This window comes from Columba livia, chromosome 2 (assembly GCF_036013475.1).
Source record: "Columba livia isolate bColLiv1 breed racing homer chromosome 2, bColLiv1.pat.W.v2, whole genome shotgun sequence".
NCBI lineage: Eukaryota > Metazoa > Chordata > Aves > Columbiformes > Columbidae > Columba > Columba livia.
In genome coordinates, this window is record NC_088603.1 from 138,518,828 (window position 1) to 138,534,501 (window position 15,674).

The following is a 15,674-nucleotide window of genomic DNA, read 5'->3' on the forward strand; positions in this document are numbered from 1 at the left end:
TTTACCTCAAGCAGGTAAGAATTTTAGAGGACGTTTCTCTTTCTCCTCAAGGCAGGACAAGCCTCAGCTCCAAAACTGTAAGCAGGCCAAAGACTCACTACACAGATCGGTGAGCCTTTATAATGGGAAGAAAAACATTTTCATATAAGCTTGAACAAGTTCTCCCATTATCATTTTAAGTTCTGTTATCACATAATGTACCATACAGCATGTAATTACACATTAGGGAATATTTCTGAAGGCACAGATGACTGTTAGAAAACAGGCACACAAGTTTCTATGACTTCATGAAGAGTGTGAACTTAAATCTGTCAACTGCAGCACAGTAATTTCTTTGGTGTGTGGCTGCAAGTGAACAGTAGTTGACGTGGTGGTGGCTTGTTGGTGTCTCCTTACCCTGGAGGGCTCTTTGCCTTGGAGCGTTTCCCTGTGAGCACCATGGATGTGGCATATTTTCAATCTTGCAAGCCATGACATAGGCTGCTGAAAGGTCTGACACCAGCAAGAGTTTTATTAATGCTGTCCCAGTCAAATAAGCCTCTGTTTTGGTAATTAGTCTGGCATAACAGACTGTGCACATCTTAAAAGCCAGCATATTTTGACTCTTGGCCCTGACATGAGGCAATCTCTGTAAATCAGCTCTTTTGGTAGACTCTTCTATTGTTGAACGCTAGCAGGAGTAGAAGCAGTTTGCAGTGCTTGTGTTTATTTTGGGCTCTCCGCCTTTCCTCAGCAGCCACGAGCGGTCAAACCCTTTCTTTATCTGTCGTGAGAGATTGGAGGCCTAAAGCTATAGCTTTGTGCAGCATCAGGAAGTTAGTCTACATGAGGTACAGGGAGCGTGAATAATCTTTCTGGCATGTGCTCCAGCGGCAGCAGTGGCTCTGTACTGCACCAGACAGGGTCTCAGCCTGCCGCAGTGCTGCCGGCACCAGCGCCGTCCCCACAGGCAAACACCTGACTTACAGCACTGGAAGGGACACCTGTACAAAGCCGATTTCCTCTTACCCCTTACCTGAAGGGCAGAAAATGTCTTCTATGTTATTTTCAAAAATACCTTTGGAAATGAGCCCTCCAGAATGAGTCACAGCAATCAAAGCTTGTTATTTAATTGACCAAAGCCAGCAGTGGGGGAGGCATTGCCTTTCATAAATTTGGTCTGGACAGTTCCCATCGCAAGGCTGGTTTTCACATTGGGCACATGGATGGAGCAGGAGAACTGGCACAGAAAGACAGCCGCTTTGGGGAGCGTTTGGAGGGATTTAAGCTGTTCTGAGGTAAAACTGGGAGATGGTAACAGTGTCAAAGTGATTCAGGGGAAATGAGCAATGCAGATGTTGGTTTCTGTGTGAAACCCTTGCTCTCAAACTTGCAAAATTCAATCTGGGGCCTGTTGTTACGGAAATAATATTTTTGCTGTGATCACAGTTAACCAGACCATGGCATAGGGCAGTTTTCCTGCAGCCAGTACCAGCACCATTATGCAGGCAGTATGGTTTCTCCAAGGAAGAGAATGGGGAGTCCTTAGAGCATTGTGCATAAATTACATCCCTAATTATTAGCATCTTATTTCTCAAAAAATCCCACAACTGTCCATCACTGTGCCTCCCACTGCCACTTCTGCTGAAGGCCCTGCCGCAGTTGGCACAGTGCAATCAAGTAGGGTTTGCTGGGAAGAGTTTGGCCTGTGAGTCCTTAAAAGCAGCACCACCACCTTGAAAGGAAACGGTGGGAACTAATTCTTTCCTTCCCTTCTGTGCCCAGCTATAGGACATATCAGTGAAAGGAAAGCAAGACATCTGCCTCATAACATAAAATCCTACTTCAAAATGATGTGTTTTTGACAGGGTACATGTGGGCAGTGTAGGGATGGTAAAGCAGGTGAACCTGCTTTAGCAGGTAGGTTGGACTAGATGATCTCCAGAGGTCCCTTCCAACTCCAACCATTCTGTGATGATTCTGTGATTCTGATGCGCAGGCTGAAGGATGTCAATGAACAGTGGCAGATGCTGGGGAACCAGTAACACATCTGGAAATGGAAGGTGGATACTCTTCTGCTTATCACGTTTCTCTGGGAAAACCTAGTGCTTTGAGGTGTAAATCTCATTTTCAGGTTTTGCGCTTTATAGAGGTTTTGTGGGGGCTTTTTTGTTGTTTTTGGGTTTTGTTGTTGTTTTGTTTTTTTGTTTGTTTGTTTTGGTTTTGTTTTTTTTTTCTAAAATCATGACTCATTTCTGGACAAGGTTAATGAGGTTTTAAGTGGACATTGTCACCTGTGAAATAGCTTTCCGGGTGTCATGAGGGAAGGCAAAGAAGTGGCAAACAATGATTGCAAGATGCCTGCTGGCTTTGTAATCACCAATGCTGAGGTCTGTTGCAACTAACTCCTGTTAGGTGGCAGACCATAGTTCCTTTTGCAGGAAGCCTAGGGGGAAATATGGCTTCTCCTTCACACAACTGACTTTTCTTCTGCTTTCAGTGGGAGTCTCTGCAATGGCTGTCAGGCTTTAGATGAATGCATTCAGGTAATTTGCTTTCAAAAAAATTGAGTGTATATGAGGAATGCATCACTTCAGTGAGTTCAGACTCACCATCTGAACAGGCACTATCTGTTAGTAGAAGGGGAAAATCTGTTTTCTTCCTCCTTCTTACTTATAAGATCTCCACTTAATCAACAGCTGTAATGCTTGCAAATTTTCATAGCCTTCTGGCTTAGATATTTGGGATATAACATCACTTTTAAAATGTTAGTCTCTGGTTCTGTGCATACTAAATGAGTTACATCTAAAAGACTTCCATCTGGGGAAAAAGGGAGGCAATGTACCATTAATAACCCAGCTGCAAACCTCAAATTCTCTGTCCCATACATATACCCAAAAAGGCAGAGAACAGAAATTTGAGTGCATCTGTAAGTAATAAAATGTTTCCTTCCATATGTCCAATTACTCATTGCTCTTCCGTTTGAGTTTCAAACAGCCACGACAGCCGCGTCAGATATTACTTCTTCGCTGCTCATCACACCAGCTTTCTTGGCTTCATCCACGTGGCATAAAAGTCTTTAATGTCTTACTCCTAAATCACCCCCATGTAATGGGAGGATTGACTGTAACGACAGCACTGGAAAAGGGAATGGCTATGACAAGGCACTTTGTAATTTTATTTTTTTTTTAATGAAGTGTGCCATACTTTCTCAACCCTCCTATTGTCTGAAGATTGTTTTCAATTTTTTGCCATTGTAATTTTTATGAATGATTTATGCCTTTCATGAGATGATGTGTCAAAAAAACCCTTTTTTGCTTTGTTTCTTCTCTCATTTAGTGTCAGAATGAGGAGCTTTTTAGTTATATCATGGAGGATCTAAATTTATTAAATTAAAAATATTTTAAAATGCAAGCTTTAGTAAAATAAATACTTTGACAGTTCAAATTCAACATATATCTGGTATGGGAATATCTTTTATTTAGTACTTAATGGGTGCTAATCTACACTGCATCCAGGAGATTTAGATTCATGCCAGTGTAGTCAATGACCAGACAGGAATCGGTGATCATTGGCATGTAGCATGTGAAGTATTTAGGTCACAGGATTTTGCAGCATTATATTCTTGGAATAAAAATGTAAGTGGGATAACAATTACAGATAAGAATGCGATCTCTGTCAAGAGGCAACGAGTGGTTTTTATAGCTTCAGGGCCAGATTAGAGGACTGATAACAGAGGCATCCTTGCCTGGTGTTCCTGCCGTTTTAATAGATCCAAAAATAAGGCTGCTACATAAAAGTGATGTTGGGGCCCTCATTTCAATCCTTCGCCATAGGAAATAGTCCTTCAAATATCTGGCCTTCATAATAACTAGAAGTAGATATATGGAGTTAGAATTTGCAAACTTTTTTATTTTTCCCCCTAAGCATATTGAAATGCCAGTACAGACCTTTCTCTGTCCCAGGCTACTGACAACAGACTTGTTTTTCCGACTTATCTTTTGTGAACACCCTGGAAGTAGTCCATGGGCCCCCATGGATTCTCAGCTGACAAGTGAGAAAATGTTTCTAGAGCAAACATTAAATCAAATTTATTTTTGCATAGTATAAAATTGCAAAGCATGGCTTCAGTGCTTGATACTCACTTAAGCACCATGAAGTATTCGTTTATTTTCGTTAACTGTCGCTCATTTTCCTAAGCTTAATCTTCACGGAATTATTTTGAATGGCTGTACATTTTTTGTTAACTGTTGGGCTTTTCTTTTTAGTTGAAACCTTAAGGCAATTTTCATTCCAAGTGGCTTGAAGCAGCTACATGCTTCTGAGTAAGTGGGAAAAGAGATGCAAGCTGTGGGTATAGAGGGGGTGCCCCTACTTTAAGTCTACTAGCCAGTTCAGGAAGAAAGTCTGTTTGGAGACAGTACAATGCATTTATTTATGAAAATGCCTTGGGATTCTTAAGCTCGAGTATGCTTCTTTGTGCCTTTGGTTTGAGAGGGTGCTTGTGTCTGCCCAAGTTCTACTAGACAAGAATCATTCATACTGGAAATGATCTGAAACAAGGGGTTCTGGCCAGAGAGGCTGCAGAGCATCTTCCTCAGATGGAGCTTGATATCTGATCAGAATGCATTTGGGGTTCACTGTACCATATATTAATATTTCTCCCTAGAGTAAATATTGTACTGAATCTATAAGACTGTGGGGGATAGTTCTCCCGTTCTGGTGGAGTTGTGCCATCCACAATACTAGATATTAGATAATATTTCACATTGTATCCTTTGCATCTGTAGGATAAAATACTATGGGTACTCAAATTGCTGCTGAAAACTACCCAGGCTTTTCTTCCCTTACTGTTCCACTGTTTTCAGTTGGTTTAAGTCTTGAGAACATCTCAGCATAGCTAGAAATGGAAGCTTTTGGCTGCCAAAAAGCCGTAATTCATTGAGAGAAAGGGTGTGAATATGATGGTGGAGAGCCTGGCTGACCAGGCGCTTGCAGCTTGGGCTGGGCTGGGTTAGCTGCTCAGCTGCCCACAAAAGCTGAACATTTAGAAGAACTGTCAGGATAATTTCTGCCTTCTCTGACTCCTGTGAAGCTGGAAAGCACAAGAAAATGAGGTCATTTGTTTTGGAGGGGCGTTGTTTTGAGTTTTTGTTTGGTTTTGGAATTCTCCTGAGTTTGTTTATGACGTAGACAGAAATGGGATATGGCCAGGGAATAAACCGATTGGTAAATTCATATTTGTATTCTATAATAAAAGTTCCGGGCATGGATGTGTGATGCTTCTGTTCTCATGCAGACTAATTTTCATTCACTAATATTTGCAAACTGAAGCTGTTTCTCACTCTTGCCAAATGTAACTGGCAATTTCCTTTGTTAGGAAATTTCTCCCAGTAGGTCTTCAAATTTTTTTCCCAGCTTGGCTTTGGGTAATATTTACTACCTCTGATACCTTTTGAGTATTGTATGCCTTTTCTATACTCATGGTCAGCCACCTGCATTTCCTTTTAAATATGTTTTTTCCTGACCGATATTGAGGAGTGGGCCTGTTCTGTACCATGATTGTGGCTGAAAGTAAAATGGGGTGAAGTGGCTTGGTCCCTTGTGGTAGCCTGATCAACAGCAGGATATTTGTCCCGTGACAGGGAGTTGTTTTCCTATAAGGAAACGGTCTCAGCTGTGTCTTAATGACAATACCACCTATATACCTACTGAGGCACTTCAGGCCTTCCTTTGGAGACATCTTTTAAAGGAATTAAGTCATTTGCTGGTGACCAGTCATCATCTTGAATTTCTGCTTTGGCCTGCAGCCAGTTCCGGGCAGACCGTGTGAACTAGCAGCAGCAGCTGAGAGCAGGCCTTTTGTGAGCCTGTCTTAAAAACAGGGCATTTTTTTCCCCACATATCCCACAGGTAAAAGCCACCATAGCAAGAGTACACTTTGACCAAGTATCATGTTGTTTCTCTTTTCCTCTTTAGAAGAAAAACAGGATAACATTGTTTTAGTTCAGAGCTGTTCAGAAAAGTTTCAGGTACCCCCAGCGCAAAGGTCTTTTTCTCCAAAATACTGTAGTAATCAGGATAGCCTTCCTGCTTTCCATGAAGAATACTTTTTTAAATTTTAGATCAAACTGAAGAGCAGTCTTCTGCTGCAAAGAAGCTTATAAGGTTGGAACAGGAATCCATTGTCAAAAGCCTCTTAAAAAGAATCACAAATGTCTTCAACATTATTCTTTAGATCTGCAGGAAAAAATTTACCTCAGAAAGTCAGATGTAGGTCTTTGCATACAGGAATTGCCCATTTCACAGTTTGGCATGTCTTTAGGAAAGCTGCAGTGAATGTTGGATGGAATAAAATGGGCAATCAGTGTCGAGCAGTAAAAAGTAAGGTGGAAACCCTTGGGACTCAGAGTAGCAGGTTTAGGTGAATATATGAGATAAAGAAAAGACTCAATTTGGTATTGTATTGCTTTTTGACTTGAAACTCCATTTGCAACTGTCCTACTTTTTTTCAACAAGTCATGGCAAATGGATGTTCACAGAAACGCTGGTAAAAGTAACGGTAGTTAATAGCAGCAGGTACCTGCTCAGTCATCAGAGCTCCAGTGCTCCTGTAAGAAAGTGTATGCTCTGTTGAGAAAGTGCAAGCTGCTGTGGGGGAAGGTCATGTCTAGTCTCCCAAAGACTGAATTGTCCGTCTAAAACCATGACTGATACCTTGTTCTATTATCAGCACATTTGAGCAGGATGTCTCTTTAGTGGCTAAATACTTGCAAACATAAAAATGTAGTGAAAGTCACAAGAAACCAACTTTTTAGCCCGTATTTTAGGAGATACACGTTCATTTTGGAATCAAAGCATCTTGCCTGACCACAATTTAGGAGATGAGTTACCTAATCTGTCTGGAAATGTCATAATCCTTAATCGACAGCACTGTCTTGGAAACGTTTGTATTCTGTAGCGCCAGTTGTTCATTCTAACTTGTAAAGAGTTTCATGAGGTTTGGCTCAATATATCTCTGAGATGGTTTTTGATATGTACTCTTGTTGCTTCCCATTTATAACCAAATGACAGACTTCATGTGACAGCCTATAGATTTGTGTATTTGAGATCTTGACAGAGGACTTCAATCCTTGGATTTGCTTCTTTCTTGTTACAGAAGCTCTGCAGAGTATATAGCAAATCCTATAATATTTATTCGTTCATGCATTTAATGAGATGAAGTGTGATTTGAAGGGGGATTGTTTCCTAAAGATTGGGTGATTTTTTAGTTTTCGTTGTGTAGCCTCGGATTTTTTTTATGCTGTAATTTTTACCAATTTCTTTAACAAGTTAGATGAATGTGTTGTATAAACTGAAGGGATAAGCTCTTCAGTGTGCCATCATCAGCTTTGGAAATAGGAGTGAAGATTAAGAAGTTGCTACGCTAGAGAACTGTTATCTTTTTAACCATTCCTTCTTATCTGTTTTCCAGAGAGCAGATTTGACCTCTGATAAAGATTTATACCTTGACAACAGCTCTGTTGAAGAAGCATCAGGCGTCTATCCAATTGATGATGATGATTATTCTTCTGGGTCAGGTTCAGGTGAGACAACATGTCACAATTGATTTTAAAAAGTGTAAGAACTAATGGAATTATTTGAGGAAAAGCTGTGCAGTTTTCCTTTATAAGCTGGAGATGATACTTTCAGTTGAGTACCATGAGGACTTGGCTCTCTATTTACGGAGCAGTGAGAGCACCCCTGCGGGCTGAGTTTTAAATATTAACTTTTTGCTCTTTCCCCTTACTCCTTAGTTGCATCATTTCACTGTGTTATTTTCTCTCTGCTGTCCCTCTGGTTTCTGTGTAGATCTCTCTGGAGTTCACAAATAAGGATTAGAGAAGACTTAGTTCTCCCATAGCATAATGCTAATTTAGTAGTCTGTAAGAAAACACAGCAGCAGCAAACTTGTTTTCTCTTACTTGCATTCAGGTTCATGTAAACATGGTGTTCACTTCTTTTTTGCTGTTGTTTTTTTTAAAATTTGAAAGTCTATATACTGCCAAAAGCATGATGGTTTTCTCTGATGTAATTACATCCATATAGTGAATAAAGAAATTCATAAACACAGCATACTGAGTTTTCAGACTTAAACAGTCATTAGAGGCAGGTAGTGAGCTCATCATTTGTCAAAAACTGTCAATGAAACCTCATTATTAATTTCTTTTAGAAAACCTCTTTGTGGTGAGTCTTTTAGACTGGCTGGGAAGTTCCAGCCTTTAAAAGTTAAGTGCAGGATTTTATGGTAGTTCTGGAAGAGAAACTTCCTTATTGTTGTGAGCATTTCCTGAGCTGTTGTGGAAATCCCATTTATTTTCCAAATGTGCTACTTATTTGTTTGTTATTGCACTTTTTGTCATCTGTCTTTTGGTGTTTATATGTACTTGTGCATTTTTAAAGGGCGAGCCTTGTCTTTGTTATCTTGTAAGCCACAGCTGTCATTTTTTCAGATTATTTTTTGGTTTTTCTTTCTTTTTGGAGCTTCAAAGATATGTTAAAATGAAGTCTACAGAGGTCTGATTGTGCTGCCAGGCAAATCCAGGCCCATCAGTGATTGGCACCTGGGTAATACCCTGCATTTTGGGAGTCCTCCACAGGGACACTTTAATGTTCCAATGTGATCAGAGGCTTAACTGGACATCCTTGCTGTAGTCTGAGGGGAAATTTAACATTTCATTTGGGAAAAAAAAAAAAAAAGGTCTGTGATTTCATCCAGTTTCTAGGACTAAGAAAAAGTCTGATGTTTGAGAAAACTGCACTTTCGGTCACCATCCCATTCTGTCATGTCTTCAGATGCTGTTGACTTTGTAAGCTTCAGAACAGGAGATGGGTTGACAAAAAATAGCAGTATGGAGAATGATCTGTTTTGGTTTTTATTTCGTCTCTCTCTGGAGTTTGGCTGTTTCTAGTATGGATGATTCAAAATGCAGCCCTGCTTTTGAAGTGAGAAGGACTGTAGAAGAACCGACTTCAGATTTTATTAACCTATCCCCACGGTAAAGGTGCAGCCAGGACAGAAAGTACATCTAGACTTTGCCAACAGTAACACCTTGGCTTTTCTCTGTCTCTTTTCCTGTGCTCAGCCTTGAGCCATGAGTGGAAGTTGGAGTACACAACACATGCTGATGCTACCTCTGGCAATCTCTCTTTCCTACAAGAAAGCAGGAAAAATCTTACTGTAGACTGATACTATCTGGATGCCCCTCCATAGAGTTCATGTGACAGTACCAAAATCTAATTATTTGGAGCAAGAAGTAGTCTAAATTCAAATAAACTTCTAAGCAATCCGTGAGGCCAGTTTTATTCGCTTTAAAAAAAACTCAACAGAGAAGCAAATTAGCATGCCCTCTCCCTTTCTAATCCTGTACTTACTGCTGTCTCCACTTTATGAAGTAGAAAATCTCCTGCAAAGGTACCCATGATCAATTTTCCTCACATTATGTTGAATATGTCTCTCTTTACTTGATATGCAGTGATGTAGTGTTCCTAGCAGGAAGAGCCTTCCCACTCAAGAGTGGTTTTCTTGCTATGTGATTCCATTCCAAGCAAATAGATCCAAGATGACAACATGCTGACTTCTTTCCTTGGTGTGAAAATTGTTAGCTGCCACCAGGCCTATGGAGATAAACAGGAATTGTCAGCACCACCATTAATGCCCTTGCAGGTCTGCAAGCAGCATTAACATGGACAAGTGTCACTGTAAGCACGACACATTTCAAACTAGAAATTGGCTGAAGGCTTTTTCTAAGGAGAAAAAAAGGTGACGGTGTTGGGGTTTTTTACTTTCCTTTCACAGCCTCTTTATTCTTGATGTGCATTCAGCTACTGATGTTTGTCTGCCCAAGTGTTCAGTCCAAATCATTTGGTCAAGAGTTTCTGAAGGGGCCATGCCTGCTTCCTGATTGTCTTGTATTAACATCAGAAAGTCCATAGTGAATTCATTAGTCCATTGTTTCCTTCTTGCAGTCTCCATCTCTGAGGAGATGCGTCAGTGTGTCATCACTCTTTTTAGTGTAGGTATTTGTGAATTGCATAATAATAAAAGAGTAAAAATAAGTTTTTCTGCCTATATACAACTTCAGTGCTTTTATAACTATTATTAGTTTTTCCTCTGGCATAGAAGATCTTAACTGAACCCTGGTCTTGCAGGTACCTGGAAGTGGACCTGCTAAGCAGCATGACTACCCTTATGTTAAGGAAAGCCACCATCTCTGTTAGATTTATCTACATGTTCTTTGGAAAACTGTCTAATTCTTGTGTCTTAAGTTAGTCCTGGTAAATAATTCCATGCAATATATATCAGAATCTGAGGCAGATTTTCCTTCCCCTTCTTCCCTCCCCGCAGTCTAATATTTCTCAGTCAATAGCAGCTTGAGTTGAGAATGTGAGCTCAGGATGAATTAGGTCTAGACTGACATTGTGTCTTAGAACTGTTCTTGTAAGAAAGTTATGATGGTGGGATTGGAGCTCCTTCAAGAAACACAAGAGCAGATCTAATGGGAAGCTGAAGTTCCGCTCCAGGGCCCAAGGGCAGTTTAGGAGCCCAGTGGAAGTGTGGTGTGGGGCTGGGTGACAGGTGGTAGCAGGGCTGGGTGACCATGGTTTTGGGGGGAGGCATGGGCACTCCAGATGGGGTGACACCCCCTCTCCTAGTGTGCTTCCCCTCCAGTGGGGCAGGAAACACAGCAACTGTTCATTTTTCTACTTCCTAAGGCCCCATTCATCTGTGCCTTTCAGCTTGGCAAGAGCTTCTTCTGTCCACCTGCTACACCAGCCCCAAACATGCTTTGTGACATTGTCTGTCTTGTTCTCCAGGTCCTTTAATGCAAAAACCTACAGTGATAGTGTTTGAAAGTGTGTTTTTCTTGTGCTGGACAGAATCTTCAGTACACATCAGTTCTGTTAAGACTCTTCCTTTTACTTTCTTCAAGTTTTGTTGTTTGTTCTTTTTGATGTTTGTGTCTTGGGTTTCTTTGTTTGTTTGTTCCCTCCTCAGGTGAGGATTGCCAGATACACAACATCCTTGTGCTGTCCCTATTTATTTCAGCTGCAGTTCCCTGACAGGGCACTAGTGTTATGTTTACAGTGTCATCTCTGGTTGCCTAATGCTGTGTTGATTAAGGGTTGTGTTGGAGGCTTTTCAAGGGGGTGAGATAAGCCAGCTAAAAATGTTTCATTCTGGTATGTGCCACCTTGATGATAGAGATGAAAGGTGTGAAAGAGATGGTGGATATGTGTGTGCTCACCTTATGACAAGTTTGCTTATGGTGGTAGTACTCCCAGAGTGTGATGTGCAACAGCAGATGAACCTGATGCCAAAAGATAGGGGGAAATGGTTGGATTTGTTTGGGAGGAAGGGTTACTCATTGGCTGCTTTGCAAGTAGGAGTGCTAACTACTGTGGGCTTTTTGTAGTATACAGTGATTTAAGCTGGCAGAGTCTTGATTTCTTGACAAGTTTCCTCAAGCACCAGGAATGTGAAAGAGCGTTTGCTTTCCTGTCATCCAAGGGGCAGCTAATAGACACATCGTTGAGGGCTATATTAGATATCTCCAATACTACAGCACAATTTAGAGCTATTTTGACCACTATTAAGGCAGCAGTTGGGCATTCTGAAGAGGCTGCAATGGATATGTGATAGTTGAGAGCTCTCAACTCTTTACCACAAAGATGGATATGGGTTTTATTACTACAGGGTTTTTGCGGTGCCCTCTCTAAGAGGGTAGTATCTGTTTGTAGAGGGACTCGCGGCAGTTAGTACCCAGCACCATCACCCAAGCTGACCAAATCCAGAAATCATCTAAAGAGACAGTGATTTTTTTAAGAGGAAGAAGTAAGCTCTTATACTGCAACCATTTCACAGGATTCATCTTAGCAACCTAGTCGGAAGTTTTGCTCATTGTAGTCTGTAGGTTTTTTCCTTTCCAATCCTATTTGGATATAGCAAGGAGAGTGGTTCTCTTTTCTTTCTTTTTTTTTTTTTTTTTTCGCCTCTCAGGGAACATCATACTACGTAAAATGCTCTTACAATATTCTGCAGAGCATTGGAGAGGTTTTTTTGATCCCTCAGTCCTTTTTACTGGTAATTCTGAGAATACTACTTTCAGTTTAGGAAAGGAAATGCCCTCCCCTTGTTTAGACCAACTCCATGCCAAGCAGAGACCTCTCTAAATAAGTCTAATTAGAAAGCAGGAACCATGGGGACGTGCTTGAGCCAGTACCTGAGTCAGGTCTAAACTATAGGTGCCCCGATGTTTTTGGAATTGTCAGGATTCCACTGAGATCGTACAGAAGAGGAGTTGGGTACCTTTGGTGCAAATCTAGTGACTAGTCCAGGAGCTAGATTAGTCACCTCTTTGTTGGGAGACTGGAGATCTGCATTCTCCGTAGCCAGAGAGATTCAGACCTGTTACACCATTTTATCTGACAGACACAGCTATTGCCTGGAGCGAAGGTGGCATTTAAGGATCTGGAGGAGCAGTTACGATTAAATGGGGCTTATAATTTCATAAAAAGAAGAAAGTAAAATTCTGTACTCTCAAAGCATGTTTTATCAGATCTCCAATCTGATCATCGATTTTAATTTCCTTGACTGTGAGAGTCTTGTATAATTTGGAGGAACTTTGGAAGGTAAAGCAGGCTGAGCTATCCATTGGGCCCATATTTCTCAAAGAAAACTCTTGAGGCAAAGCCAGAAAATTTCTTCCTGTTGGATGCCTTTCCTTACCTCTGTTTTGAAGCAGGATGTTGTAGTTTTTGATCTTTGAGCAGCATTTCAGGAAAATACCTGGTTCTTGTTGTGAGGTCTTTATCCTGGAGGTTGCACTGCAATTTTGGTATCTCTGAAGGCTTTTCCAGTATTATTCTGTGCTGGTAGCTTTCATGTAGTACTTTTAAAAAAATTATTCCAAATTTTCTTTTCTACAGTACAGAAGCTATTTTAGTTGTTGTTTTGTTAATGCCCGTCCTTTCAATGACAAATGTATATAATTCTTGATCATGAGTTCAAAACTTTGTCATTATGCTCTTATTTTCAGCCTTTTTTCTTTCCCTACAAAATAAGATAAAAAGTCAGTTTGGAATGAATGAGTCACACTATTCTGCTGAAAGAGGATATGTTTTTATTTGTTAGGAATTACTCTTATGCACATTTGCTGGATTTATTGCCCAATAGTTACTTGGGTAACCAGTGTCTGTAATGAGTAGAACACATTGAGATTCCTAAGGAGTGCTCCAAGAATAGGTCGATCTTTTCCTCTTTCAGGCTTCGCAATAGTTTAGTCTCTTGTCTGTGTCTTCTTCCTTCCAGTATCTCTAAAGGATATTTATTAGACATGTCCATTATCTTATTCTAAAGGAGCCTTCATACTCCAGCCGGGCTTTGAATGTGGAGGAAATTAAATTTAAGGTCATCTTTAGGGAGTTTTCTCTCCTCTTTATTTCAAAATAAAAAGGCTGCTGAATTGTGTGAAGTTTAAAAGTATGTGAATTTCTAGTGACTGAAACATAATGGCAATCTTACTGTAGACAGAAACTACTTGGTTTTTTATGTCTGAATGTTTAATAGATTTGCTGTAGAGGAGAGATTTTGTTGTTGAAGCCGTGTGCTACAGGGAAAAACTGTTCAGTTCATGTGGTTAAGTCAAGTCAGGATAAAGATGTTTACTGATTGATTTATTCATGATGTGCAATTGACTGGCAGTCATTAAACTGTATTTTTGGGCTTAGCATCAGTAATACAACAGATAACCACAATACCAGGCACTTAAAAAATGGTAACATGCAACTACAAATTTCCAGCTGCCCCTCTGTAACGGATCCCAACACGTGCCACACACACACACAAATTTGTACACACACAGCCCCCCTGTCTCACAGGCCCTGGGGTGTACAAGCTCCCCTCAGCTGGCTGTGCAGGACCCTCTGCCCATACACCCCCACCGTGAGAGACACAGGTGTCCCCAGCCCTGTGTGATCCTGTGGCCCCACCACCTCCTGGCACCCCCAGGAGGTGACCTTGCACTCCAGGGTGCAGGTTCCAGGGGTGCCCCTGTGATGACTGTGGGAGAGCTGGAGGTGGCTGCCAGGGCACCCTCAGGGTGGGAGGTGGCACTGCCAAGCCCCAGCAGAGCCCTTAGTGCCATGGGGCCACATCAAACAGGGTCACACCAGCCCTGATGGCTGCTGCTGACACTCCAGGGTTTCTCCCCACGTTACAAGCGTTTATGCTTCTTTCATACTTCTTTTCAGGCTGGTTCCTCTGTTTCAGAAATATCGTGGTAATTTCCTGGTTACTGCTTAATCCAGCCAATGGTCTCTTCTTCTTCTTTCATGGGATCACTTAGGGTGAATATCATGTTGACAGTTTGGGGCACATGGTTTGCATTTGCTTCTTTATCTTAGCAGGCATTGTCATCTAGGCCCTTTTCCTAGCATGAGCTGTGCAAGCACCCCTGCCTTGGTGTTATCATGAAAAATGTAATTGTTTTGGAAGAATTTCACAGGTTAATGAAATGTCAACTTTTTTGTCTCCAGGTGCTGAAGAAGATGAGGATAGCGCAGTGATAACAACATCCAGAGTACTTCCAAAGTTACCAACAACTAGTGATGCATCTAGGGCTGAGACCACCACAGTGAAAACGCAGACCAAGGTGCCTGCACAAACAAAGGTGTGTGACTGGAGAGGAGCACCATTTAAAATGGTTCAGCTGTTCCCCATTGATGGCTTGATATTAACTTTGTTCGGTTCATATGGATTAAAAAACCCTCACAAACTTAATGCTACTGCAGCCTGTTAAATGAATAGGGCTTTATTCCTGCTAGAAAGTCTGCATAGGGACATCTGCATTTCACGTGGAAGAAAAGAGAGATGCAAAAAAGAGTGATACACAAGACAGTTTCTCATTATAACTTTGAGACTGAGCCGTACCTTTTTTACATCTCTCAAAGAGGTATTCAAAAATTCTACATGAAACTTCCCTTCTCAAAGGAGAATGTTGTGTGGTTTGGCTATACTTGGAACACTTGCCAGGTTCCATTTAGTATTTCAGTATTTCCTTCTACCACCATGGGTAATATTGTCTAAGTTACCCTCAAAGGCATTCTGAATATGACATACCTGATGTGTTAATTTCAGAATTGTTATTTCATGCAGATGCTATTATTCTTATAAACACAGTCAATATTTAACAGCCATTTGCTAAATACACTTTTGAGGGTTTTAAACTTGTGGATAGTGTTTTTCATTCCAACATCATGATGCCAAATAGATCCAGTTACAACATCTAGCACAGCTTTCTGTGGCCAAAGAGCTTCCCATGTGTTGTGTTTGTGGGTATTGTGGAGTCTGTGCGTGGAGCCACAGCTTCATGGCTGCCCATGACGGGCAGTGATTGTGCTGACTTGGTGCTCCCTGTCTGTAAGCAATGCTCTGTTTTCTGTTTTGTGCCACAGTCACCTGAAGAAATTGATAAAGAGGAAAGGCCTGAGACAGATGCCAAGAAAAAGAGTGATGAGCCAGGGGACGACACCGATGTATTCACTGAGAAACATTCAGAAAATCTCTTCCAGAGAACAGAAGTTCTGGCAGGTGAGGTGTCATTTACCAACATCCAACTTGCCAGAAATAGCACAGAAAACAGAAAGCATCCATA

General features: G+C 41.1%; 1 protein-coding gene across 1 annotated transcript in view; it reads left to right on the forward strand.

Annotated features, from left to right (window-relative positions):
- SDC2 (syndecan 2) overlaps nt 1–15,674 on the forward strand; it is a 58,456-nt gene that overhangs the window by 39,328 nt on the left and 3,454 nt on the right. Inside the window, exons 2-4 of the mRNA XM_065054057.1 lie at nt 7,454–7,565; nt 14,557–14,690; nt 15,475–15,610. Of these exons, the coding sequence (XP_064910129.1) occupies nt 7,454–7,565; nt 14,557–14,690; nt 15,475–15,610 (382 nt within the window). The remainder of the gene's footprint in view (nt 1–7,453; nt 7,566–14,556; nt 14,691–15,474; nt 15,611–15,674) is intronic.